Genomic DNA, 27,042 nt, shown 5'->3' with positions numbered 1-27,042 from the left:
AGTTAATTACCATTATCTATGGTATCAGCCCAGAGTCTGTAATAAGCTCTGAACTTTTATTGCACTGAGGTGTCTGCTTAAATCCAGGCTAATGAAAGTTATAGGACTGGGATGGATTTCCCTCATGCTGGAACTGGCAGAGTGAATCAGGACAGGAGAGTTTCATCCCTCTGTGAGGCAACCAAGAGCTGACACTTCTCTGGCACAGGAGAATTGCCAGGGGAGGAAAACCACACCTTTTCAAAGAAGATGAGTAGACAAAGAAAAGGACAGGATACATTTTGGGGAGGAAGAGTAACTCTCTGGATCCTGGGTGGCTTCCCAGGGAGGTCGAGCAGGGAAGCCTGTGTTCTCCATGTGGGATGGCAGGTCTCTGTCTCAGGGGTGCTGCTCATGGGTGCTTTCTGTCAGGTCCCGTCGCAGTCTGAGGTGCTGATCTAAGTCAGCTGCATATGGTAGATGGAGACCTCTCTTTTCAGTCTGAAGGTAACTAACTTAGGCAATGTCTTCCAGCAGTTTCATCCCATGCATCTTTGCAAATGCCTGTTACTCACATTCACATCCCCCTCTTTCTTCCAAGTCAGTACTGAATCAGTTTTTCTCTTACAGACTGAGGGAAGAGATGGGAGCAACCTGCTCATAAACCTCCATAGTAGAAATCTCCTGCTAGTGCTGCTCCTTTCAGGCAGAAATCAGAACATCATCAGGAGAACATCATCAGGAGAACATCAGGAGCGGGGTCTCCTCAGAGCCTCACACCACAGAGCTAACCAGAGTGCGAGGAAAATTCCCCACTGAGGGAGCTGTGGCACTGGAGATGAGTGTTGATATCCTCTGACTCTTTTAATGCCATTACAGAGAAGCTGCAGCCTGTTATTTCCCAAACTCACCTCCTGTCATTTCTTGCAGAGTTCCAAATTGTCTTCAGTTACCTAGAAACCTGTGTAAGGAGATGTAAATGTGCTGGGTTAAAGCAAGGCAAGCTGTGCGGGCAGGAATCACAGAGCTCTTACTGGGTCAACAGCTGGTGTTGCAGATGAGCTGTGAAGAAAACAGACAGGCTTTTGGGCACAGCAGGGCACCAAAGGCATCCCAGGTGAGTATTTCACTGAATTAGAAGGGAATTCCTTGCAGGTATCTTGTACAGACTCTTGATGTCAGTGTACATGCAAGTGTGCATCTGCTGCATCAAATGTCCTGGGAATGCTGCTCTCCTGGATCCTTAAGTACTTTAGATTTGGAAGGAAGTTAGGCCTGTAGGTAAGTTACTTTTGTGGTATGGTAAATCCTCTATGAATCCTTTGCTGTATTGTTTGGCTTAACTGACAACATGAGTTAAATCTCTTAGGTTTAAGTGCTGTTAAGTTTAAGTGCTGTTTATTGAAGAACTGCTGTGCCTTTAGGATGTATTCCTTTTTATCCTTACTGTCTCCTGTCGTTTTGTCTCCCCCTCCCCAGCCCAGCCTTCACATGGATAATGTTGTGTTTCTATCAGTTTGGATTGATTGGATTTTTTGTTTGCTTTTTTTCTCTCTGTCCTTTGACCATTAGTAATAATAGAGTGAACCTTGCCAGCAAACTTCGTTGTGCTGTTGCTTTTATATTAAATCTGTTTTTGCTGATACCTTAGCTGGTGATTCTTTAAGAAACCTTGAAACCCTCCTCCTCTCAGCCATTCCTTGTGTATCTCCCCAGGCTGTCATGCTTCCAACAAAATGTTTGCAAGGTTTGCTGGCAGCATTTTAATCCTCAGCCACCTCCCAGCATAGCACACTGATGTGAACAAGTGCTTGTGGGCAGCCCGATGCCAAGGCAGGCAGTGGGATAATGCAGGGGCACTGGAAAAGGAAACCAGCTGTGGAACATCTGGGACAGATGTGTGTTGGACCCCAAGGGCTTCACATGTGGTGGCAACCAGAAGAGCTAGATGGCTGCTCCACCCTTTTTCTCTAAAATTTGTAATTAATGCTGCTTTGAGCTTCTCTTTTGCATTTTTGTGCTGAAAAATAAACAAAGCCCAACCCATTCCCTGCTCCCTGGAGAGCTCTGGAATGGCTGCATGCAGCAGACATGAAGAAGCACCAGGTCTTGGGGATGTCAGCATAACTGTGGTTCATCTCACACCTCATGTTGAGTTCACTGGGAAGCAAATTTAACCAATTTTGTGTTTAATCAAAGTTCTTGCTGCTCCTTTGAACATCAGCATTTGGAATCAAGGATATACAGGAGCTCAGATATCTGATGTGTGGAGTAAACAAGCTGCTGCTGTGTTTCAGCAGCCAGGGCATGTCTCCATAGCTCTCTCTGCTCAAGTGTGATGGATGTGACTGACATCAGGCTTGACTGAGGAGCCTACAGGGCTGGAAATCAATGTTTCCTCACTGCAGCTCACACTCCAGCAGAGCTGCAGCAGCTGTGGCATGTAAAACACGCTGCATGGTGGGTTACCCACGTGTAACACAGCCGTGCTGCCTCTTCATGGAGAAAGAAAGAAGCTCAGACACGGGGCTTCCCTGAAGCAAAAATCTCCAGGAGCTCAGGAAAAGTTTTGTCTGCCTAAAGGCTGAGCTGAGGCATCAGGATTTAACTCTTTTCTTCCCCCAGCCCTTGTTGGGCAAATTTCTAATCATTTTCAGATTTTGTTGGAAAGCTCCTTTTGTCCTCATCTGCAACACAGAAATTTCTCTACACAACAGCCCCAAGAGGAGTTGGCACCTCAGCCAGGTGCTCCTGTACTGACACAAGTCTCAGAGAAGGAGCTGAAGGAATTTGAGAACATTGCTTGTCCATAAAGCCCTCTGTGGATGATGCTATCTGTACTTTCAAAGTCCCTTTCCAAAACTTTCCACCACAGTTGTGCTCCTCAGTGTGGTGCAGATTTACAGGCTTCTGGTTGGGACATCATTACAGCTGAGTAAGCAAACATTTAAAACACTCAGAGGTTTTGGGTCCAGTGGCTTGCTAGATGATGGACACAGCTAGTGGAGGAACCACAACAGAAACTGATACTAAACAACTTCATACACATCTTGTTCTTCTATTATAATTCAAACTCAGTAAAGCCATTGGAACTAAATAATAAGATATATTACAAAGTACATATTATGGTACAAAAAGGACTTTGGCATTCAATAAAGTCTTGGGTCAAAAACACAGCTGGTCTGCAGAAGGAATACTTCTAGGTGAACTAGCCAGAAAATCCACACACCACTTTGAGGTCAGGGAGCTGATCCCCTTTCACATCCAAATGCTTGGCATTTCCTGATGGAGACCACAAAGGAGGGCTCCCAAACCTCCAGCTGCCCATGCAGCAGGACCTCCACAGGGACATGCATGTCCAGCTGCAGGTTCAACCCCAAAGGACACCGGTGAATGTTGCCTCATGTGAAGATGTAGGGCAAATATTTTCAAAGCCTGGGTTTGCTGACTGGATTAAGTAGGAGTGCCTGAGCCAGTATATCAACTTGCACGACTAATTAGGCATTTTAAGAAGATGCAAATTAAGGCAAAGATAAACAGCAGGAGATTTCTCCTATGCTTTCCACGTGCTGGATGCCAGAACTCTCTCCCATCTGCACATCCTCATGGCATCCTCATGCTGCAGCCCCTTGTCAGCCTGGCAGGCTGCACTCAGAGTCCAGGAAAACACAAGGTGTGTGCCAGCCCCTGGGAATGGCTTCTCCATGGATCTGGGCAACATGGACACCTCATACCTGCAGAGATGTGACCCCTGAAAACACATCAGTGGATCTTTTGTGACTCTGTCACAGGGGATGTGACTAGAGGTGCTTGCTGGGGGCAGCTGGGCATGGTGTGAGTGCCCTGTGTGACAAATCACTGATGGACACCTGTGGCCTGGCCCAGGTGCCATAAGTGAGGATTCTGTCAGTGAACCTGTGCTCTGGACTTGGTGCATCCAAATTCATTCTTGGCTTGGTGCTCTTGGTACCACCCATCCCGTCGTGACAGGGCACAGAGTGCATGCATCTGCACACAGACACCCCTAATGAAAAAGCTGGCTTATTTATCTTGATTATACAGGGAAATGCACTATTTTACATGTGATTTGCTGCAGCAGCAAAATTAGGTGAACAATGAATCAAAAAGCAGCATTTTTTTGTGCCAGCAGTGTTGCTCAGGCTCAGCATCCTTACCTGGGGGAGGCAATTACTGGAACAATCTCCTTCCCCGTTCCTCCTTTGTTCTTGTTCTTGCAGGGGCTGTAACTGTCTTTTATATCTCCTTGTTTTCTCCACTGCAGTTTCACCATACATGGGATGTTTCACATATTTTGCACAGATATTCTGTCTTTATTCTGGAGAAGCCTTTTCCCTGTGCCCCATATTGCAGTGCCTTCTCCACCTGCAGGAAAGTTCTTAGAGGGGTAAAATGCATTTTGGCCAAGGTGCTGGTAAGCAGAGGTGCTGGTACCACTGACCACTTCCAGCCTCTGCCTTGTGGTGGAATGTTTGCCCAGACCCCTGGGCAAGCCAGAAGGTTATGGGTGGTTGTGGGGCTGAAAAACCAGTGTGCTGGCACAAAGCCATCTCACTCTGCAGCCCTGTGCTGGGAAAAGCATGGAGCCATGCACTGACACCACCTTAAAGTGCTTCAGATGCTGTTTGACAATCACATTTCAGTTAAATACAATATCTGAGCAGGTAAGGAACAGAAAAGTTGTCTTATTATCCTTTGATAGGGTGACTGCTGATTCACAGTGCCTCCACATCACTAAGTGCTGGCCTTGGGGACCTCTGCCCCATTCTCCTCTAGGATGGAGACCCAACCTGCTGCAGGGCCACTCCTGTGTGAGCCAGCCCCCTGTGTGCCTCAGTTTGCCATTTGTGACACTCCACAGTGGCTACAGGTAAATGGAGCTCGACACACACACGTTCTCAGATGGGTTGAGTGACTTCTAATAATGTATGAAGCAGATATGAATTCCACAGTGGGGCTTTGCATCAGTCCCTGCAGCATGTGCAGGTAAACCTTGAGCTGGTTTTGAGCTGGTGAGATGAGCTCCAAGCAGTGCAGGAACAGCAGCCCAGGGTATCCATAGAAATGGCTCTGCCTGCCAGTGATGCTCAGCTGCAGCCCAAGGGCAGCATGGTGTGTCTGTGGGTCTGTGGATGTGTGAGATGAACAGCCATAGCACAGCACGGTACAGCAGCTTTTGGTCAAATCTCCCTCCAGCTCCGTGACGAGGAATTGTGCCTGAATCCAGATGCTGTCGTACTGACCATCCTGAAATTCAGAGCACAGCACCCTCAGTTTGTTTAATATCCAGATGTCCTGAGCGCTGCAGGGTAATGGTTTTAAACTAAAAAAGGGGTGACTTAGATTAGCTATAAAGAAAAAAAAGAAAAAAAAATTTTTTTATAGTGAAGTTGACGAAACACTGGCATGGAGAGGTGGTGAATGCCCTATACCTGGTAACATTCAAGGCCAGGTGAGATGGGGCTCTGAGCAGCCTGATCTAGTGGAAGATATCCCTGCTGGTTGCAGGTGGGTTGGTCTACATGGCCCTTAAAAAATCCTCCCAAACCCTAACCGTTCTATCCCAGGAATAAGGAAAAGAGACAGTTTGACACAGAGGTGAGGAGAGCTGAAGCGGTCACAAAGCAAGGCTGGTGCAGAGACGCCGGGCTCTGCATCCCGAACTCCCGGGAGGGACGGGACGGGACGGGACTGGAGCGGGCTGCGGGGAGCTGGGAACCGCCGTACCGTGCCGGGAGGGAGGGAGGGAACGAGCGGCGGTCCCTGCCCGCCCCGAGCCGCCCCCGGCCCCGCCCGCCCCGCGGGCTCGGCGGAGCCGCCCGGGCCGGAGCGGCGGCGGCGGCGGCGGCGGCGGCGGCTCGGTGAGTGCACGGGGGACCGGGCAGCGGCGGGACACGGGCACCCCCGGCCGGGACAGAGCCCGACAGGGGCCGCGGGGCGCTGGGGGACACCGGGGCTCGGCTCCGTGCTCGGCAGGCTGAGCGCGCCGGAGTTCTCGGGAGCTCTTCCCAAAGCATCGCTGTCACTTTGCTTTGAATGGGGGATAAGCGCTCCGTGGTGATTAGCGCGATAAAATAGCGAATTTGGATGGAGGCAGGAAGGGATCTCCCCAAAGACGCGCTCACGCTTTGTTTGGTGCATCTCTGCCCGGCGTTCTTCTTCTGTGATTAAAGATCTCCAGCCCCGCACGGAAGGACGGTCTGTAAGTGCCGTGGAGGTGGATTTCTGCTTGATGGCGGTGGGAGAGGTTCAAAACTCTTTTCTCGTGTTGCTTGAAAAGAGCGTTTTTCTGAGTAATGCTTAGTAGACCCTATGAATCACCATCTGCATAACTTTATATGGGGGCTGCTATTCTCAGCGGCTCACTTGAACTATGTAAACTATCAACATTATCTGTTTGTACATGCAACGTGCAAATCTATTCCCCGGAAAACTATTTCAGAGCAGGTCAGAGAAGGAGACAGGGCAGAACAAAATATCAGGGGGGCTCGGAGAGTGGGGAAAGACATTGGAGAGCCGGCAATTGCTGTGGCTCCGTGAAAAGGTGTGCTGGGAATGCTCATGGGGAGGGAGATGCTGAGAGCCCCGGGAGAGGCTGCGGGAGCCTCGGGTCCTGCCCCAGCCCCGCACCTCGCTCCCTGCTCCTTCAGACTCTTCTTCCAGCTCTTGGTGTGCTGAGAAAACACCGCCAGTCTTTCAGAGAGGCTCAGGAGAGCTGTGGCAGCCCCAGAAGGGGCTTTGCAATGTCACCCAGCGGTGGCAGTGCCACCAGCGCGGCGGAGCTGCTCCCGCACAGGCGCTGCGGGAGCTCCCTGCGCTGCGTTGGGCTCGTCAAGAGACAGAAGAGTTTATTCTCTCGAGCTGTCAATCCATCACCTCCACCATCGGAGGCTTCTCCACCTTCCCTCCGCCTCCCCCTCGTTGCCAGCTCTCCCAGATGTGCTCAATGCTGGACGCTGCAAAATTCCCCGTGCTCAGGCAGGGGAATCACAGCATCTCCTAAATCTCACCTGAGAATTCAGAGCATCTCCCAAACCTCACCAGACTGACCCAAGAATGAGGAGATTGTTTCTTGCAGGAGGTGAGCATTTCAACTCTTGGTGCAGGTTCAGTCCAGTGTTTCAGCTTGGAGTGCCCTGACATTTCCATGCAGCTGGATTGAGAGTTTTGCTGTAGGGGGTTTCTGGGTGATGTTTTTTTCTCTAAACAACACACTGAAATTTCTACATGAAAACACATTGCTGTCCAAAGGAGCTGCATTCACAGGTCAGTGGGATCCTTGTGCTCTCCTAAGCATCTCCTGCTGCAAGGCAACCTGAGTCCAGCTCTTCTGCTGTGTCCTGTTCATGTTCAGTGATGGTTTGGGGATACTGATCCCTGACAGCTTCTGATACCATCTCCAACAGTCTCTTCTCCATCCCAGCTCAGCCAAGCCCCTGCCGTTCAGGAGGGAGCATCCAAACATGCCCCCCATAACAGAGGGAAGCTCTGCCTTTTCTCAGCTCAGGAGCATGACTCTCTTCCCAGCAGGTGACCACAGCTGATGACCACTGGCCACAGCCAGCCCAGGTGGCATTTTGGGCTTGTGACCCTGGGACAAAAGCTGGAGTGAGCTGTTGGGGCTCCCACTCCTTCAGCTTTCCTAAATCTCACTCCTCATCAGATTCCTTCATTAAATGTCGGTTAGATCAGATAGTGTTTCTTTCAGTACAAGGTAATTTGGCTTTCCATTTAGTGGGCCCATCTGATAAATACCAGCTTGAAATAACATAATTCCACCTGACCTTGATGACACCGAGTCCATGCTGGACTTCTGCTCCCTGCCTGGCTCTGGCTCTGCACTCCCAGATCTCAGGGTACAATTTAAGACCCCTCTGTAGGAGATGGGCCCTGCCTGGAGGAGTGGAGACCAAAGCCACCACATGATGGTCCTGTTACTGACACACAGGCACAGTGATGAAGGCAAAGGTGACAGCTAAGTGGGTCATCCACCAACCTCTGCTTGAGCTCCTCCCCTGTCCTGGCCATCCCTCATATGCAGCTCTCTGCTGGCACTGCCACCATGACAAACCTTCACAGTGGAGTCACCCAGGATTGAATCTCTTTGGGGGTGTTGGTGCTTAATTCCCACATGGTCCAAAGCTTTTTGTCCACTGAGAAGTGGGAGCTGAACCTGCATCTTCCTGCTGGGCAGTGAGCAGAGGGCATGGGAGGGACCACTCTGCCTCCCTGGTTAGTTGGTTAGTTGGGAGCTGGGGATGCACAAGCTGAGGGAGCAGATGTTTGCTGTTTGCTGGAGAAAGCAATGGGAACTGAGATCAGCAAGCAGTTCCCCCTCCCCAAGTTTTCCAGCACCAGGGAATCTCTCTGCAGGTGACATTTAGCTGAGAAGGGACATCCAGCAGGAATATGTGGCATTACCTCACCTGTTTGGTTGTCAAACCAATCCCAAACCACCCTGATAGGGAGGGTGAAGATGGTAATAACACCTGCAGGATCAATCTTGACAGGAACTTGAGAACGTTTGCACTGGAGCTGACCCAGGCAAGCAAAGTTTTGTGTGCCAAACTTCATGTGGATAAAGATTGAGCAGATTTTTCCAATGTCATCGGTTCTGGAGGAGAAAACAGGCACACTGAGACACACTGATAATTTGGAAGTGATGACATCTTGAATTTATGTTCCTCTCTCCGACCTCTTCCATAAGCCATGCTTAGAAAACCCAGGAAACCCAACTGGCTTTCCTCCAAGTCTGGGAGGAAGTCTGGAATAAAACCCAAAGCCAAGAGCTATGAAAGTGCCTGGAGCTGGGGTGTCCATCCTGCCTTTGTGCTGCTGCTTGAAAATCGGGATGTTCTTACGAGGCTGTTGGGAAGTTTATGGGTCCAACCTGGTGCTGACTTTGCTCTTCCCAAGGGCTTTCCGTCTGAGATGGAAATGCAATTTCCCATCTGAGATGGAAATGCAATTTCCACCTTTTGATGGAATTGTTATCCATCAAATGGAGGGAAATGCCCCTTTTGATGGATAACAATAACGGCAAAAGGGGCTGCAAGCCCCGAGGAGCTCCTCACTCAGTCTTCCACGAGCTTCTCCCGCAGGTCTTCCACGAGCTTCTCCCTCTCCAACCTGGCACTTTTCTTGTCTTACAGGCTCTCTCATGCCTTGCCTCGCTCTTCTCCCCTCCTAAACCCTTCTCCTGGAGGATGGCAGCCGCCTCTTTCCGCTACGGCCTGACCATCACGGGGGCCGTGCTGCTGGTGACGGGGACGCTGTGCTTTGCCTGGTGGAGCGATGGCGAGGTGGGCTCCGGCAGCGGGGCTCGTCTCCTGCCTCCCCGGGAAGCCGAGGCCGTCCCCAGCTCCTCCTCCTCCTCCAGCGCCCTGCTCCGCTCCATCAGCTTCTTCTGCTGCGGCATCGGCGGCATCCTCCTCATCTTCGGCCTCCTGTGGTCGGTGAAGGCCAACGCCAGGGTGGTGTCCCGGCGCTACCAGTACCATTTCCCCAGGGACCTGCAGTACTTCACGGCTGAGCCTCCAGAGAAGTGGAACTGCAGGTGGGAGCCTCGTCCCTGCCAGCGCTGGGGTGGGCAGAGGTGGAGGATGGGTCTGGCTGTCGCTGATCCCAGCCTGGTGGACTCACAGAGGCAGCAACAACTCTGCTCTGTGCTGTCCTCCTGCCCCTGAGCAATGCTCCTGCTCATTAATGTCAACCCGAGCCCCACAACCCCCTCCGTGCCCACCCTCTCCGTGCCTGCTCCAGCTCTCCTTGCCCTGCAGGGCCATCACATGTCCTTAGGGCCACCAAGCAGAAGAACACATTGGTTTTCTGGCAGAAGGTTTGGATGTGGGGGTGGGAGGTGGGGGTCACTCAGAGCTCCTGGTCTGCCAGGTTTGCAATGCTCTGTAAGGGTGAGAGTGTTTATAACACCCTCAATGGAAGCAAAGTCTTTCTTACAAGGGAGTAAAACGGGGAAAAAATAAGGAAAATAATCCTGAGGATGGCATCAAGATAGAAATATAGGCAGAAGGTCCTTTATGAAGCCCATTTCAGGGAATAGAAAGACTCCTTACCCTGCCCTGAGCACAACTGCTGCTTTTGAGGTTCCCTGAATCTTCCAGTGTGAGCCTGAGATTTGCTTCCACATCTTTATTTAAAAGTTTTTTGATAAAAAGATGGGTTTTTTTTTTTTTTTTGGAGACTGCTGTGGAAGCAGGGCCAGCCAGCCCTTCCCAGTGCTGCTTTATGGGGTCACAGCAAAGATCTTGGCTCCAGCATAAATCGGGCTCTGGGGAAAAGCAGCACTAAGAGAAACTCTTCAGAACATTAAACCATAAAAACGCTGTTGGAGTGGGAGGCACGTTCCTGGCTCTCCAGGGGTTTCAGTGCCCATCTCTGGGTATCTGTGAGCTTGTGAGCAGGTCTGGGTATCTGGGGGGGAGGTTCCTTGTCCCAGGGAGGGATTTTGCTGTGCCCCCATGGGGAATGTCCCTTTCCCTGAGCTCCCAGCTCCCCTGCTGGATGGGATGCAGCACCCTGGCGGTGCTGGTGCTGCAGCAGCTCCTCCAGCCCCAGCAAACCATCCTGTGCTGGGATAAATCCCCCTCTCCACATTTCCAAGGTGGCATTCCTGTGCAAGCTGAGGCTGGCAGAATCCCTGGCAGAGAAGCCCGGGGCAGTCTGTGTGGGACAGAGATCTGCCAGGGTCAGGATGGAGGCATCTCTGTGGAGCACATGGCTTTTCCTTTGGGCCAGCTGTGCCCTCCCATGCCTGCTGCCTCCCCAGCACACCGGGCTGGGTTTCATCTGCAATGATGAGCTGCTTTCACAGCCCCCCAGCTTTGGGGCTGCACCATGCTGTAGGGTGCAAGCAGGGCCATGTGCAGAGGGCAAAGGTTGTCAGAGGTTTTCCCTGTACACAAGCTGTGTTTGCTCAGGAAAACTCTGCTGGAAGTGGCAGCAGGCTTGGCCAGTGCAGGGAGGGCTCTGGCTGGCATGGGAGTGGGGTGTGACCATGGTGACCTGGGATGCTGGGATGTTTCAGGGTGGTGGGATGTTCCAGTTAGGTGCTGGGATGTTCCAGTTGGGTGCTGGGATGCTCCAGCTGGTTGCTGGGATGTTCCAGGGGTGCTGGAATGTTCCAGTTGGGTGCTGGGATGCTCCAGCTGGTTGCTGGGATGTTCCAGGGGTGCTGGGATGTTCCAGTTGGGTGCTGGAATGTTCCAGGGGTGCTGGATGTTCCAGGGTGCTGGGATGTTCCAGGAGTGCTGGGATGTTCCAGTTGGGTGCTGGGATGTTCCAGGGGTGCTGGGATGTTCCAGTTGGGTGCTGGGATGTTCCAGCCAGATGCTGGGATGATCCAGTTGGGTGCTAGGATGTTCCAGTTGGGTGCTGGAATGTTCCAGCCAGATGCTGGGATGATCCAGTTGGGTGCTAGGATGTTCCAGTTGGGTGCTGGGATGTTCCAGGGGTGCTGGGATGTTTCAGGCTGCTGGGATGCTCCAGCGGTGCTGGGATGCTCCAGGGGCGCTGGGATGCTCCAGTTGGGTGCTGGGATGTTTCAGGGTGCTGGGATGATCCAGTTGGGTGCTGGGATGCTCCAGTTGGGTGCTGGGATGCTCCAGGGGTGCTGGGATGTTCCAGCTGGGTGCTGGGATGTTCCAGGGGTGCTGGGATGCTCCAGTTGGGTGCTGGGATGTTCCAGTTGGGTGCTGGGATGTTCCAGGGTGCTGGGATGCTCCAGCTGGATGCTGGGATGCTCCAGCTGGGTGCTGGGATGTTTCAGGGTGCTGGGATGTTCCAGTTGGGTGTCGGGATGTTGATGGTGTGCACTGCTGGGTCCCTTCCTCTCCCCTGGCAGCACCTGGGACTCCAGCGCCATCCCCACCTACGAAGAAGCCCTGACCTGCCGACCTGCCCACGCTGGCCCGGCCTATGTGCAGCCGCCGGGGATGAAGGAGGAGCTGACGCCGGCCCTGTACCGCTACCTGGAGGAGGAGGAGGAGGAGGAGGAAGGCCGACAGGGCCGGCGGCGGAGCTCCTCCGACAGCGCCTTGTTCCGCCCCAGCCCGCCCTGGCCGCAGGCGACACCACCGCCCAGCTACGAGAACATCAACGGGAACATCAACGGGGGGCTCTGAGCCCGCCCAGCCCCGGCCGGGACCCTGCGGCTCCTGCTCCTCTCCAAACCGAGCCTCTCCCCGCTGGGGTGGGAGCAGGCTGGGCGAGCAGCGGGAAGGGTCAGCCCGGCTTTCCCCTGTCCGGGACCACGGGCTCGGCGGGAGATGCGTTCGGAGTGTCGGGGGTAGCTGGCATGTTTGAAAACTTTCGTATTTTTAATAAAACCACCGCTGGTTTCAGAGGTTTTGCATTCCCTGCTCACGCTGGGGAGCTCCTGTCAGGCTGGGAGCTGCCCACTCAAGAATAAATCTGCAGCACGGACCGAGTAATTTGGGCAGAGAAAGCCCAGCTCTGTCTGCACCATTCACTTCTCTGGCTTTGCAATCACCCTCCAGCCCTGCCTCCATCCCTTCCACCTTGCTTCCCTGTTACGGTGAGCTCATGGGCACCCTGTGCCCCCCTTCCCCCAGGACTCTGTGACTCTGATCAGGATAACCCCTGGATCCTCCTTCCTGCCCCAACGGGGTTGGTGGAGAGCCAGGAAAGCCCACCCTGTCCAAAACCTATATAGACCCCTGAGATTTCCTGCTCTTTCTCTTTTTGCCCCGCTCTCCCATGGACACCACAGAATGAAGAGAGCTGTTCCAACACCCTGGGGTAAGAGCCTCTTTTGAATACTTTTCCCTCTCCTGGTATTCCTCCCCTCACAGCCCCTATCTCTGAGCTAGTCGGATTTTTGGGGGGCTGCGTGGGAAAACTACAGTTGGCGCCCAACGTGGGGCCACTTCCCTGAACACGGACTCCCCACACCTCACTTCGTTGGGTGTCAGAGATGCTCGGTGGGCCGTGCCTGTGCTCAGAGCATCCAAGTGCACTCAGCATTTCAGGCAGCCTCCTAGAAAAGCCATCCTGAGTGGCACAGCCCCCTCCCTCCCTGCCCTCCACGGCCGGTGTGCAACCTTGCCCAGAGGAAAGGCCGGCTGTGGCAGGGGCTGCTGCCAGTTCCTGCGTCCCACAGAAATTCAGCGCTGCCCTGGGCCCCTGTGGGCCTGCAGGGCTGCAGAGTGGCTCCTCAGCCACTCTGACATGCTGTTTATAATACAATTATTTGTCACAAACCAGGTGTATCAAGGGAATAAAATGAGGGAATAAATCAAGGGAATAAAACCAATACTGTCTGGCTGTCGGATGTGTGGTGGGGAGGAGACACCTTTTAACACCCCAGCTCCAACTTAAGTGTGCACAGGGTGCAGGGACGCTTTGTTTTTACTCTCCCTGGGTGGACCAACCTCACTCCATCCTTTTCTGGCTTTAGTTCCTCCTTCACAGCCCAGTCTTAGCACTCAGCCAGAGCAAGGCAGGGTCTGTTCCAAGCCCCCTGGCCTCCAAAAGAGCCCGGAGCACTCCCTCTTTTCCTGCTGCAGCCCCACAGTCCTTGAGAACATGCTGGGCCCTGGCATCCATCCCCCCTTGCTGGGGCTGTGCCAGCTCTGATTTATGACCAAGTCCAGCTCCAGTGCCCAGGGCTGGGAAAATCCCAACAGCAGCAGCTGGGCTGTGGGTCCCCATCCCTGCAGCCGTGCTCCCTGTCCCCCCTGTCCCTTCCCAAGGCGTGGGGTCCGGCTGAGCGTGCCTGCAGGGAAGGTTACCCGGACACGTGCCGGGTGGCTCCACTGGAGTGTGAACGGCGGGGCAGTGTTTGCATTCATTACAAACCCATTAAAAACTGGCTGGCTCAGCCCTGGGCAGGACCAGCTCAACGTGCAGCTGATCCTCAGCTCCTGGCAGCCTCTGGAAAGAGAAACCACTCCTCGCCTTACGCCGCAGGTGTGCTCAGCAGGCAGCGGCCCAGGTGAGCGGCTTCCCAAAGTCTCTCCTGCTGCCTCCCCCACCCAGAGCCCATGGCAGAGGAGAAGACCTTCCGCTATGGGTTCATCATCTTGGGCTTCTTCCTGGTGATGCTGGGGATGTTCATCATGAGCGTGGAAAAGCCCCAGTACTACATCACCTTCTGTGTCCTGGGTGTGCTGCTCGTAGCCGTGGGCATCACATGGAGCATGTGCCAGTGCTACCCAAAGGTAGGATCCTTCCTGCTGCTGATCCTTCCTGCTTCCTTCCCTCTGTGGGGCTCGAGGGCTCAGCCGGGTTTTGGGGGGCTTTGGCAGCTGTGGATGTGCAGCCTCAGGCTGTGCCTCAGTTTCCCCAGGGGAAGCCAGCTGCAGCAATCTGGAAGGGGAATTGTTTCGGGAGGTTTGTGCCCTGCTGATGCCTGTAGGATGTGCCCTGTCTCCTTCACCCCCCGAGCCTGGGGCTCTGCTTTCAAACAGGCAGCAGGGAGTAATCCCAAGGAAATAAACTTGTGTTCATCTCTCCCACGCAGCCCCTTCCTTGGGGTCTGGGGCTTGGCAGGCTCCCAGGACTCCCAGGAAGGGACTGTGGTGGCCATGGAGGTCGGAGGGTCCTGGATCCCTGAGCCCAGCCCTCCTCTGGCAGTCTCCTTGGCAGAGGGCACCGCCGGCAGGAGCGCAGCCACGCGTCCCTGCCCTGGGAACGGGGCTGGCAGAAAAGGGCTTTTTCCAAGGAGAGGGCATCTGTAGGACTGATCTGGGCATTGCTGGGTGGCTCGTCAACAACCTGGCTGCCCTCCAAAATGTGGGGGAGCCACCTCAGGACCCAGGACAGCTGGGACCTCTGGAAGCTGCTGTGTTCTCTGGGACTGGGGTGGAGCAGAAACCAGCAGCACCCAAAGCTGAGCTCAGCCCCAGCTGGGAGGGAGATGTGGCTTTGCCACCATGCAGGAGGCTCAAGGATGGGACACCACTGACCTCCTGTGTGGGCCTCGGGACTCCCTCTGAGCTTGGGGACACATGTGACTCCACAGGGGAAGGGCACTGAGAGCAGGGCTTTGCCGGATTCATTCATTCCTTTCTGATTTCCCTCAAAAAAGCCATTTCCAATGAACACATCCAAATACGGTGGGAAAAGACCCTAAACCCAGCTGAAGGGACACTCTGGCCCTTTTCCCACTGTGAGGCCCGAGGGTCCCCATGATGCCCAGCACAGCCCCTGGGCTCTGCTCTCTTTTCCCCCCAGATAACCTTCATCCCTGCGGACCTGGAGGCCGAGCGGTTCCTGGACCACAAACCCACGGTGCTGCCACAGAAGGACACCGGGTGGGTCCCACAGCAGGGTGGTGTGTGTGCCCTGAGGGCAGGGTCTGGCACTGCAGCTCGAAATGCCAAGCAGGGACCAGGCTGGGAGAGGCAAGGGCTGCCTGAGCCCCTCCCAGGGCTGTGCCTGAGTGATGTAGAGCATCCAGCGGTGTTCCTGCAGGCACCCCCTGGCTCTGCTGCTGGTGTGGGCAGTGACATGGCCTTGATGGCCTCTAAAGCCACTCCCTCAGGTGATGGAGCCCTGTGTGCATGTGCTTGAGCATCTCCCAGCTCCGTGTGGTCCAGGTCTGCTCAGCACCCTGTTCTCCCTTTGCCTGCAGCTTGATTGCCCCCTGCCCCAACCGAGAGGCCAGCAGCACCTACGAGAAGAGCCTGCCGTCCTACGAGCAGATTCAGAGGCAGGTGGGCAGCACAGCCCCATCCCCAGGCACGGCACAGCCCCGATCCCAGCCGGCCGTGCAAGCCAAAGCAGAGATCCACCGGGAGCTGGGGGTGCCTGGAGAGCCCCCCCAGGACCTGGCACCTGGCCTGGGAACAGCAGCAGGCAGCTGGTATGTGGTGTCTGTGGGATTGGGGTGAAAATGGGGGGATCAGACCCCCAGCATTGGGGGAGGGAGAGGATGCAGAGGGGTTTTTGCTGCTCTCGCAGCACCGAGCCTCCACACCCTTGGCCCACTGAATGGTGGGGATGGTGTCTCAGCCCACGAGGGTCCTCTGAACCAAATTATTTCCCAGGAGGAAATGAAGATGGCCTTTGGTTGTAATTTGCATTTTGATGTTTGCATTTTTGCATTTTGCTTTTATTTCACTTTATCAACACAAACAACGTCCCTCACAAGAATAACACCAAAGTTCCTGCTCAGGCTTTGATAGAAATGAGATGCACAGTGCATCATCCTCAAACCAAGTGCCACATATGATGCCCAAGCGTTGATTTGGGAGGTTCCAAAGGGCTCTGCAGGTGATTGGGGTCACTGCCCAGGCTCAGGGCATAGGACTTGGTGCAATGCTTTCCCATCCCAGCTGTAGATTCAGGAAATGCAAGGACAGCCACTACTTCACCCCATGGGCAGCAGGAACCTGGCAGGCAGGTATCCCCAAAAAAGCAGGCACCAAGGGCTGGGGTAGGGACAGACCTCCCAGGTCCCTCCAGTCACCCAGCGAGGGGACCGGTGATGCTCTGGGGGGTCCGCAGCTCCTGCCCAGCCGTGTTTGGTGTCACCCTGTCCCCGCAGCCCCGCCCGGCCAGCCCCGGGGGATGCTGCGCTGGCATCCCTGCTGGAGGAGATGGACACGCCATCGCTGGAGGGCAGCCCCACGCCACAGAGCCGCACCCTGCCCTGCTCCACCCACCCCGGCCGCCCCCCGAGCAGCTCCCCGGGGCGGGGAGAGCAGCCCCGATCCCCCTGGAAAGGCCCTGGGAAGGAGGATGATCTCTACTACGGGCTCCAGGAGGAGCCGGATGCTCTGCTCAAGGAGAGTGATGGCCTCTCTGAGCCTGAAAACTGATTTCCTGGGAAGAATGGCCACTTGGCATGGACTCACCTCATGGAGAGGATACACAGGTCACAGCCTGGAGGAAAGGGGGCTGTCCCCAAAAGTGCAGTGGCCCCAGGATCCTGCCTGTCCCTGTGCTGTGGTGCACCCCTTGTGCAACCCAGCCACTCAGGAGTTTGTCATTTCCCCCAGACCCAAAGGGGGAACACCCTGCTCCTGAATTCAACAGAATATGGGACAAGGCCTCTTTGCCAGAGCCATTTGGGTGGGCACAGAGAAGCTGGGCTGGGCAGGGTCTGTGCTAAATACTGTGCTTGGGAAGGGAATGGATTGGCTGTGCAGTTTGGAACAGGGTCAGGTTTAGGTAGGCAAAACCTGCTCAGTGCAGGTGGGTTTTATCAGGCAGAGGTGTCCTCAAAGTCTTTTTCCCACTTACCCAAGCTCTGCTGAAATTAAAATGTGATCCTGAGTCTCCTGCAGCAGGCAGCCTTCATATCTCCAGGCTGGGAGAGGGGTGATGGAGGTGACAGATGGTGCTGTCCCCTGCACAAGCACCAGCTTCCAGCACCCCTGGGGGCACAGGGAGGAGAACACAGCTGATCCAAACCCCTGGTGATGGCACTTGAGGTGGTGGCTTTGCACACTGTCTGCTGGGTCAGTGTCAACAGCTGCAGGTGGCTTTGCTGGCTCCCATCCTCCCCAAATTTCCTATGAATAAAAAACGTTTGCGCCAAACCATGTGGATAGATCTCAGCCTGCTTTGTCACCATGACAGGGACAGCACAGGGGCTCTCCACAGGCTGTGTCCAGCACACAGAGATGGCAGAGCTGGTGGCAGCCACAGCCTTTGGCTGCTCAGGACTGCAGGGATCTGTGAGGCTGAGCCCCCCCCCGGGTCTGGATCAAAGCATGAGTGCATCCAGCAGCACGGGGATGCTGAGAGTCCCTTGCTGTGTTTTGGGAAAGCTGGGCTGGGTCTGCCTGTGCCTGGCCCCACCTGTCTGCTGGCAGGGGAGACTTCAGCAAAGTCCACAGAATCACAGAACTGAGCTGGAAGGAGCTTAAAACCCCTGCAGGTCCAACCCCCCAGGCACAAAAGTGGGGGAAAGCTGTCCCCCAGCACCCCGCAGATGTTCTGTGCTCCCTTGCCAGCCAGGGAATGCAGGGTGTGCAAGAAAAGGCTGTACCTGAGGTGCCACACCCCTGTGACACTCCTGCACCCTTCACTCACCTTGGTGTCACCAAAGCAGCCAAGCAGAAGGGCAGGGAGCACCGACACACTTGGGGTGTTTATGGCCAACAGGAGGGTGGGGAATGAAGGCTCCAGTGTTGGCTAAACATTGCCACAGGGCTGTGAGCCGCTCCCCAGGGGGATGCATTACCAGACTGATTGCATGGGCTCAGCTCCTGCCTGTCCTTCCCAGGCTGGGGGAGCGTGGTGGCTCTGGGAATGCTGTTTGGATGGAGCCACACCCTCATCCGAGGGCAGAATGTCACTGTGTCACTGCTCCTGTGGAGCGTGGGAATCTGGTGGAAACACAGAAGCTTTTACCTATAGAACCCCAGAATGTTTGGGCTGGGAAAGGACCTTGAAGATCAGCTTGTTCTAAATCCCCAGCCATGGGCAGGACACCTTCCACTAGACTAGGTTGCTTCAAGACCCGTCCTTGAATGTGTCCAAGGATGGGACATCCACAGCTTCCCTGGGAAAACTGTGCCAGGGCTTCACAGTCCAAAATCCCTCCCTGCTCCCCTGTATCTCTGTGCTGGAAAGGGCTCTAAGGTCTCTCTGGAGCCTTCTCTTCTCCAGGCTGAGCCCTCTCCCAGAATTTCCTCACAGAAGAGATCCCTACCGCATGGCTCAGCACTCACTTTCATTTTTGGCAAAAGAAATCTGTTTTCCAGAAGCGTTTCTCCAGGAATAGGCAGGGAAGGGAGCTGACAGGGGGTCTGGACCCCGTGGAACCCTTCCCGCAGCTGGGTGTGCATCCCCCCATCCCCGGCACAGCATCCTTGAGCCGGACTCGGCTCCCGCGCCGGCCGCGGTTAAACATTGCGGGACCGGGACATTCCTGCATGGCATTAAGCGGCGGCAGCAGCCCCGGCTCTGCCTCAGCTTGTGCGGGGGGGTTCCTCCCGCTGCCCACGCATGTCACCGCCCGTGGGACCCCGCTGGGACGGGAGCGGGCCGAGCCTTGGCCACCCACGGGGGCGGTGGCACCAGCGCACCAGTGGTGTAGTGGTATCATGCAAGATTCCCATTCTTGCGACCCGGGTTCGATTCCCGGCTGGTGCAAGGCAGGGCTCTCCCGAGACCTCTGGGTTGAAGCATTGCAATGTTACAATGCTTAAATACATATAAGTTTTCCCAAAATCTATGGAGAACCTTCCTTTTACCGACGGGATGCTCCATCTCTCCCCGCGAAGGGACCGCAGCAGGGATTTAGCAGCCCTTCCCCCTTTTGAGGACTTAGCAGCCCTTCCCTCTTTTGAGGATTTAGGAGCCATTCCCCCTTTTGAGGATTTAAGAGCCATTCCCCCTTTTGAGGACTTAGCAGCCCTTCCCCTTTTGAGGACTTAGCAGCCCTTCCCCCTTTTGAGGACTTAGCAGCCCTTCCCCCTTTTGAGGACTTAGCAGCCCTTCCCCCTTTTGAGGATTTAGGAGCCCTTCCCACTTTTGAGGTCCTCTCTGATGCCTCCTCAGCCTCTCCTTCCTCCCTCCTCAACAGGAACCCGCCCTTTACACAAACACACACGTTGGAAGCCCCGCAGGGAGCCAGGACTGAAACAGAGCTCTGCTGCACAATGTGCAAATTTTTGGGCTACTTTTGAATAATTCTCAATTTAAAAAAATGAACCGTTCTGCAGATACACACTCCCGGAGTGTGAGAGCTGGGCCGGATCCCTTCCCAGGCTTGCAAGATCTCCGTGGGTTCCTCAGCACGTGGGGATGCACTGGGGGACCTCTGCCACCACCTCCCTCCTCTTTGGGCTCCTTCCATCCCTCCGTGGGACACAGATTGTCCCCTGTGCAAAAACGAAGGGAAAGGCTGCAGGGAGAAGGAGACTGTCCCCCTTGAGACAGGGTCCCCACGTGCTCAGCTGTCTCAGAAGCCTCCGGAGGCCCCAATGGTTCACTGTGGGACTTAGCAGCTCGGAAGAAGAAAATCAGGAGTGAGACTTGTCCCCATGATCAGTGTCCTGAAAGCTGACCCCTTCCATTGTCAGCTCTCTGCAGCAGAGTGGGTGACAAGAGGGGTCTGGTGTTCCTGCAGTTCAAGCACCCACTTGAGGTGTCATTAAAAAAATCACAATTTCCCCTACAAACTGTTCACATCCATATTAAACACATGCATCCATATGAATCATGCACACCCTTATAAAACATGCACACTGATGTAAAACAAAGTCCATGCAAACCATACACACAATTATAAAACGTGTTCATCCATTTAAAACATATGCACATCCATCTACACATCCACACACACCCATATAAAACCTATATGTGCATACAAACCATACACATAATTACAACATGTACACCATGTAAATCATATATTCATACAAACCATACACATAATTATAATATGTACACCATGTAAATCATATGTTCATACAAACCATACACATAATTATAGCATGTACACCATGTAAAACATATATTCATACAAACCATACACATCCACACGAATCACACACGTCTGGATAAAACATGTGCATCCATGTAAACATTTAACCTCTGAGGAGCTTATAAATAACCAGCCCAAACCACAAATAAGTTCCTATTTCCCTGAAAAGCCGGGAGTAGGGACGGGGTTTGCCGAAGGTCGGTGGGGATGCGGGTGGGGACTCGCCGGAAAGCGCCGACATCATCCCGCAAAAATGACATTTGCCACGTGTGACGACTCTGTAAAAAATACCCAAACAGGATTAGAGGATTTCACGGGAAATTATTCGTGGAGTGAGGCGGTAGGAGGCACATTAAAGCTTTCAGTCCTTTCTGAAAACACTCCTTGAGCGGCTGCGCTTTGCTCGCCAGAGCCCCCAGCGATCCGCCGGGACTCGGGGTGAGCAGCGGCCCCGTTTGCCCTCTCGCCGCGGCCCCGTTAATGCTTAACCCGCCCGGCGGCACGGGCAGAGCCGGGAGCACCGGGAGCACCGGGAGCACCGGGAGCTGCGCGGGTGCGCACCGGGAGCTCAGTGCACACCGGGAGCTCAGATCCGCCGGTGCGCACCGGGAGCTCAGATCCGCGGGTGAGCACCGGGAGCTCAGAACAGCGGGTGCGCACCGGGAGCTCAGAACAGCGGGTGCGCACCGGGAGCTCAGATCCGCTGGTGCGCACCGGGAGCTCAGAACCGCCGGTGAGCACCGGGAGCTCAGTGCACACCGGGAGCTCAGATCCGCCGGTGCGCACCGGGAGCTCAGATCCGCCGGTGCGCACCGGGAGCTCCGAGCCGCGGGTGCGCACCGGGAGCTCAGAGCCGCCGGTGCGCTCCGGCCCCTCTCGGTCGCGCAGGGATCGCTGCCGGTGCCGTCCCCGGTGCCGAGGGTCCCGGCGCTGCCCGAGGGTGCGGGATGTCCCTGCGGGCACTGGCGCTGGCACTGGCGGAGCTGCTTCTGGCCCTGGGGCCGGCCCAGGAGGGCGAAGCCGCCGTCGGGGCCGCCCCTCCGGGATCCGCCGCTTTCCATCGCGCCGCCAAGGTGAGGAGCACGGGGTGGGGGGACAGCCACGCTGCCGCGTGTGTCCCCCGAAGCCCAGCCCGCTGCTCGTGTCCCCGCAGGCGTCGTGGCGGCTGCCCGGGCGCTACGTGGTGATGCTGCGGGCGGGCAGCGAGGCCGAGCTGCCAGGCACGGTCCGGCGGCTGCGGGCCCGGGCGGCTCGGCGGGGACACCGGGCCGAGCTGCTGCACGTCTTCCACCTCCTGCCCGCCTTCCTGGTGAGGATGAGCAGCGACGTCCTGGACACGGTGCGTGGAGTGAGGACGGGGTCGTGGCAGGGGATGGCACTTTGGGGGGAAACAGGAGCTTTGTGTCCTCCCCGCAGGCGCTGAGGCTGCCGCACGTGAGGTACATTGAGGAGGATGCCTACGTCTTTGCCCAGAGCATTCCCTGGAACCTGGGCAGGATCCTGCCGCCGCAGCCCAGCTCGGGCACTTACCGCCCTCCCAGTAAGCGCTGGGCTGTGTGAGGGGGGCGACGCTTTGAGGAAGAGTCAGGACCCCTCTCCTTAATTGAGGAATGGGAATATTCCTTTGCCTCGTGGTGCTGTGGGTCTGGAGCTGCATTTTGGGAGCAACCCAGGTGGCCTGTGCTGACCGTGGTGGTAGTTGCCTTTCTCCCCTGCTGCATCCCTGGCAGATAAAGGTGACCTGGCCGAGATTTACCTGCTGGACACCAGCGTGCAGAGCACCCACCGGGAGATCGAGGGCAGGGTGACTGTGACTGGCTTCGAGAGCATCCCCGAGGAGGATGGCACCCGCTTCCACAGGCAGGTGAGTCCTGAGGTGCCACATGCTGCATCCTGGCCAGAGCACATCCACGAAATCCTGGCCAGGCTCGTGAAGCTTTCCAGGATGAGGGAGACACTTGGCCTGGACCAAAATGGATGGATGGCCGGACGCTGGGCAGGATGAACAACAGGAGCTGTGGTCCTGGGGGATACTGAGACCCTCAAGGCGGTCTATTTGGATATATGGCTGAGTCGGGCACTTTGTAGGAAAGTGTTCTAGGGTAGCACGGGTGTGTGTCGGGTAAGATGGAATCAAGGTGGGAAAGGGTCGGGGGGACGCTGTGGGATTGCAAACCTGCTTTGATGCAATGGTGCCCGTGCCAGGCCAGCCAGTGTGACAGCCACGGCACCCACGTGTCCGGGGTGCTGAGCGGGCGCGACGCCGGCGTGGCCAGGGCCGCCAACATCCGCAGCCTCCGCGTGCTGAACTGCCAGGGCAAGGGCACCGTCAGCGGGACCCTCATGGGTGAGTGACCCCACACCCCGAGAGGAGCAGCATCCCTCCCGGAGCTCCCTGTGATGGTGCCTTGTCCCTGGCAGCCCTGGAGTTCATCAGGAGGAGGTTGGAGGCTCAGCCCTACGCGCCGCGGGTGCTGCTGCTGCCCTTGGCCGGCGCGCAGAGCCCCACGCTGAACTCGGGCTGCCGGCGGCTGGCACGGCTGGGAGCGGCCGTGGTGGCAGCTGCTGGCAACTACAAGGACGATGCCTGCCTCTACTCACCTGCATCCGAGCCTGAGGTACGGCTGGGAGCACCCTGAGGTGCCACCTCATCTCCTGCAGCTCCGGGTCGGCGGCATGGGTGAGCCCACCCGTGCTCCCCTGTCACTGGCAGGTCATCACGGTGGGTGCCACCGACAGCGAGGACCAGCCCGCCTCCATCGGCACCCTGGGCACCAACTTTGGCCGCTGCGTGGATCTGTTTGCCCCGGGGGACGACATCGTGGGCGCCTCCAGCGACTGCAGCACGTGTTTCACAGCGCGGAGCGGCACCTCGCAGGCGGCCGCGCATGTGGCAGGCGAGCTGAGCTTCGAGGGGCAGGGAGGGCTGGAGCAGCTTGCTGCTGCTGGCACAGGCCTGAGCTGGGGGCAGCTCTGTGTTCCACGACTCATGGGTTTGCTGAGCCGTGTGTTGGCCTAGGTGGCCGTGTCCCCTCTGGTTGTCACTCCCGGGCTCTTGCAGGCATCGCGGCCGTGCTGCTCAGCGCCGAGCCCCAGCTGAGCCCGGCCCAGCTAGGCCAGCGCCTCCTGAGCTTCTCCAGCAAGAACACCATGGACACGGCGTGGATCCCGGAGGGGCAGCGCCTCCAGACACCCAACAGGGTGGCAAGGCTGCCCACCCGGCTGGCAGCGGGTGAGGACTTAGCAGGAATGAAATGCCGGGGTGAAAGCGCGCTGTGCGGGCAGGGAATGTCCCCCGAGCTGTGCCGGGGACAGCTGAGCCTGGCATGGATGGGTGAGATGGAGCCTGGTCGGTGCTGTGGGTGCTGGGTGACACTGAGGGTGGCACTGTGGGTGACACTGTGGGTGGCACTGTGGGTGACACTGTGGGTGGCACTGAGGGTGACACTGAGGGTGGCACTGAGGGTGACACTGTGGGTAACACTGAGGGTGGCACTGAGGGTGACACTGTGGGTGACACTGTGGGTAACACTGAGGGTGACACTGTGGGTGGCACTGTGGGTGGCACTGTGGGTGGCACTGAGGGTGACACTGAGGGTGACACTGAGGGTGACACTGTGGGTGGCACTGAGGGTGACACTGTGGGTGACACTGAGGGTGACACTGAGGGTGGCACTGTGGGTGGCACTGTGGGTGGCACTGAGGGTGACACTGAGGGTGACACTGAAGGTGGCACTGTGTGTGACACTGAGGGTGGCACTGAGGGTGGCACTGAGGGTGACACTGAGGGTGACACTGGGTGACACTGAGGGTGACACTGAGGGTGACACTGAGGGTGGCACTGTGGGTGGCACTGTGGGTGGCACTGAGGGTGACACTGTGGGTGGCACTGAGGGTGGCACTGTGGGTGACACTGAGGGTGACACTGAGGGTGACACTGAGGGTGGCACTGAGGGTGACAGGGTGGTACTGAGGGTGACACAGGGTGACACTGTGGGTGACACTGAGGGTGGCACTGTGGGTGCTCCCCGCCGTGACGCCCCGGCCCCGTTGCAGAGGAGCGGCTGCTCTGCCGCTCGGTGTGGTCGGCGCGCTCGGGGCTCGCCCGGCTGGCCAGGGCCGTGTCTCGCTGTGCCAGCACTGAGGAGATGCTCAGCTGCTCCAGCTTCTCCCGCAGTGGCAGCGGGCTGGGGGAGCACATGGAGGTGAGCAGAGCGTGCAGGGCAGAGCTTCCACCCCTGGAGCGCCCGCTGGCCTCGCAGGGCTGTCCCCAAATGGTGACGCTGTGCTGGGCTGTCCACAGGACAAGGACGGGCAGAAACAATGCGTGGCCCACAACGCCTTCCAGGGCCAGGGGGTTTATGCCATCGCCAGGTGCTGCACGTGGGTGGGGGCTGAATGCCGGATTGAGGCCAGTTCCCCTGAGGCCGAGGGGGCCCAGTGCTCCCCAGGAGACCATGTGCTGACTGGTAACACCCAGCGCGGGGTTACAGACCTTTGAGCCTGATGGACAAGGGTGTTTCTTCCAGAAACGCTCCGGGATTTGGGGTAGAGGGTGGGTGTGGTTGTTGGGGTGTGTGCTGTGTGTGTGGAGGGAGGAAGGTTCAGGGCTCTCTCGGGACATCCTCGGCACCAATGTGTGCGCTGGGATGCTGCTGTGGCTGCCCTGTGCCAACATCCCCTCTCCCCCGGGCAGGGTGCAGTTTCCACTCCCCATCCGTGGTGCTGGGTGCTGGTGGCAGGCCCGTGGTGGGGCTGGGGAGGGGGCCCAGCCGCTGTGCCAGCAGGAGGGAGGCGGTGGCACACGCCTTGTGCTGCCCCACTGCCAGCCTGGAGTGCCGGCTGAAGGAGCACGCGGCCCTGGAACACGAGGAGAAGGTAGGGATGGGCCATGCTCCTCTGCTGTGCTGGTGGCTTTGTCTCTGCCTGTTCCTCTGCCACCCTGATGGCTTTTGGGTGTGCTGTGCCAACCCCAGCCTTCACTGCTGTCCCCACCTGCAATGGGACACCCCATGCAGCTGAGTGAGAGCAGTCACATCACCCTGAACTGTGGGGCCACCTTTGCTGGCTGATGGGTGACGAGCTCTCCTCCCGTTAGGTGACGGTGTCCTGTGAGGATGGCTGGGTGCTGACGGGCTGTAACACCCTTTCCCAGAGCTCTGGCTCCATGGGAGCCTACGCCGAGGACAATTCCTGCGTGGCAGCCGCTGGCCCTGGCAGCAGCTCGGCCGTGGCCATCGCCATTTGCTGCAGGGGCCGGCAGTAGGGACAGGCTGAGCTGGAGGGGTGGCTCCTGTGGCACAGCAGGGATGGAGGCTTTGCTGGACTGGTGCCTTTCCAGGCTTTCCAGAACAATCCATGCTCCCACGTGCAGCTCCCTCCGCCCCTGGGCTGCCGTGCTGGTGGAGGATGAACTCACTCGTCTCCCCCTCGCACACAGCGGGGTCAGGATCCACCACACCCAGGGTGGCTCTGCAAGAACTCCCCGAGCATCCCCCATGCAGCTGGAGCCCTGTCCCATCACTGGGGCCATCCCAAAATCCTTTCCCTGCCGTGCACCGCGTCTTCCATAAACACCCCGACAGAACGAGCCGTGGTGTTGTCACCCAACGTAGGAAAAATCCACCACTTTTAAAAGAAAAAACTATTCTGAGGATTGCTCCCTCCTTTCCTGCTCAGTTCCTCATTAGTTGTCAGCTAATGCTGCTTAGCCCCTGGAAAATCTTAGTTTAGCCATTTTTGGGCACTTTGATAATTGCCTAATCGTATTCCTAGGAGATTTCTTTACTTTTGAGTCAAGTGTAAGGGCTTTAGTTTAAACAGCCTGCTTAGTTAATTAGATTTTTATCTGCATTGCTACAGTCAGCTACTGCTTCATTAGTGCTTTTTTTGTTGTTGAGTCAGAGTTAATGATCTGCTGGTGTTATGTGTTAACAGTTTCAGGTCTTCCCAAGACACATAGAACTGTAGGAAGTTATAATTCCTTAAAAAAACCCCCCAGAATTAAGAAAAAGCTTTCATAGCACCTTAGTTTCTACATTTGTACCTTAAATATTTATTTGGAGTTTTATAAATGAGCATTTTATAACTGTTTTTTTAAAATAAAATTCATAGATCTGTGCTCTTGTGGTCCTTTGTCTGGCTTCATAGACATCCCCATGGGGAACTGGTCTGGAAAAGGGAAGGGGGACCCATCCAGCAGGGATTTTGCTTTGTTAGTGAGCCGGATCTGATCCCTGCCTGGGATCCAAGGTGCTCCTGGATGGCAACTGGCACCTTTGGAGCTGGCACAGACAGCACAGGCACCCTTGCCCACTGCTGGGTTGTGCTCTGGACTGTGTTGTCCCCACACACACAAGACCAGAAGTTTGTTTTAACAACAGTGGAGCAGGAGAAAAGCTTCCAGTTGTGGAAACAAACATCATCCAGCTCTGGGAATGTGCCCTTGAACTTGGGTTGCTGCTGTTCCTTCACTTAGGAAGGGCTGGAGCCCCAGGAAGGAGACAAAGCTTGGCTCAGAGAGATGCCAACAGCAGCCACCAAAGCTGGGTCTCACTTTTTTCTCAGTGTTTAGCAGCCTCCTGGTACTACAATATATAATTTTTGTCGTGTTATCTGAGGAT

At 56.1% G+C, this 27,042-nt stretch overlaps 3 protein-coding genes and 1 non-coding gene across 7 annotated transcripts; all 4 read left to right on the top strand.

Moving 5' to 3' along the window:
* The first annotated feature begins 890 nt into the window (after positions 1 to 890).
* TMEM61 (transmembrane protein 61) lies at positions 891 to 12,356 on the top strand. 3 transcript variants are annotated; one of them, XM_030278809.4, is made up of 3 exons: positions 891 to 1,096; positions 9,150 to 9,553; positions 11,858 to 12,356. In XM_030278809.4, exons 1-3 carry the CDS (start codon positions 959 to 961, stop codon positions 12,135 to 12,137), a joined length of 822 nt encoding a protein of 273 aa, XP_030134669.4. In that variant the 5' UTR covers positions 891 to 958; the 3' UTR covers positions 12,138 to 12,356. The 3 variants fall into 3 exon arrangements, with proteins under 3 accessions (XP_030134669.4, XP_072788658.1, XP_030134670.3); XM_072932557.1 differs by lacking the exon at positions 891 to 1,096 and adding an exon at positions 4,774 to 4,867; XM_030278810.4 differs by lacking the exon at positions 891 to 1,096 and adding an exon at positions 5,781 to 5,858.
* A 1,511-nt stretch (positions 12,357 to 13,867) lies between these two features.
* Positions 13,868 to 17,525, top strand: BSND (barttin CLCNK type accessory subunit beta). The gene is made up of 4 exons (XM_012575282.5): positions 13,868 to 14,195; positions 15,211 to 15,290; positions 15,611 to 15,841; positions 16,526 to 17,525. The coding sequence occupies exons 1-4, from the start codon at positions 14,019 to 14,021 to the stop codon at positions 16,797 to 16,799; spliced, it is 762 nt and encodes a 253-aa protein (XP_012430736.5). The 5' UTR covers positions 13,868 to 14,018; the 3' UTR covers positions 16,800 to 17,525.
* Positions 17,526 to 19,012: 1,487 nt separating this feature from the next.
* Positions 19,013 to 19,083, top strand: TRNAG-CCC (transfer RNA glycine (anticodon CCC)). Its single transcript has one exon. It is a non-coding gene; the product is annotated as a tRNA-Gly (tRNA).
* Positions 19,084 to 21,238: 2,155 nt separating this feature from the next.
* Positions 21,239 to 26,540, top strand: PCSK9 (proprotein convertase subtilisin/kexin type 9). 2 transcript variants are annotated; one of them, XM_030278713.4, is made up of 12 exons: positions 21,243 to 21,492; positions 21,573 to 21,758; positions 21,836 to 21,959; positions 22,150 to 22,283; positions 22,625 to 22,766; positions 22,841 to 23,037; positions 23,133 to 23,316; positions 23,481 to 23,651; positions 24,476 to 24,624; positions 24,723 to 24,888; positions 25,116 to 25,297; positions 25,518 to 26,540. In XM_030278713.4, the coding sequence occupies exons 1-12, from the start codon at positions 21,367 to 21,369 to the stop codon at positions 25,683 to 25,685; spliced, it is 1,929 nt and encodes a 642-aa protein (XP_030134573.4). In that variant the 5' UTR covers positions 21,243 to 21,366; the 3' UTR covers positions 25,686 to 26,540. The 2 variants fall into 2 exon arrangements, with proteins under 2 accessions (XP_072788563.1, XP_030134573.4); XM_072932462.1 differs by lacking the exon at positions 24,723 to 24,888 and having other exon boundaries at positions 21,239 to 21,492; positions 25,518 to 25,656.
* The last annotated feature ends 502 nt before the right edge of the window (positions 26,541 to 27,042 follow it).

The sequence above is a fragment of the Taeniopygia guttata genome, chromosome 8, assembly GCF_048771995.1.
Source record: "Taeniopygia guttata chromosome 8, bTaeGut7.mat, whole genome shotgun sequence".
In the NCBI taxonomy this organism is placed as follows: domain Eukaryota; kingdom Metazoa; phylum Chordata; class Aves; order Passeriformes; family Estrildidae; genus Taeniopygia; species Taeniopygia guttata.
Note: the sequence above shows the minus strand (reverse complement) of the source record. Positions and strands in the feature narration are given on the sequence as shown.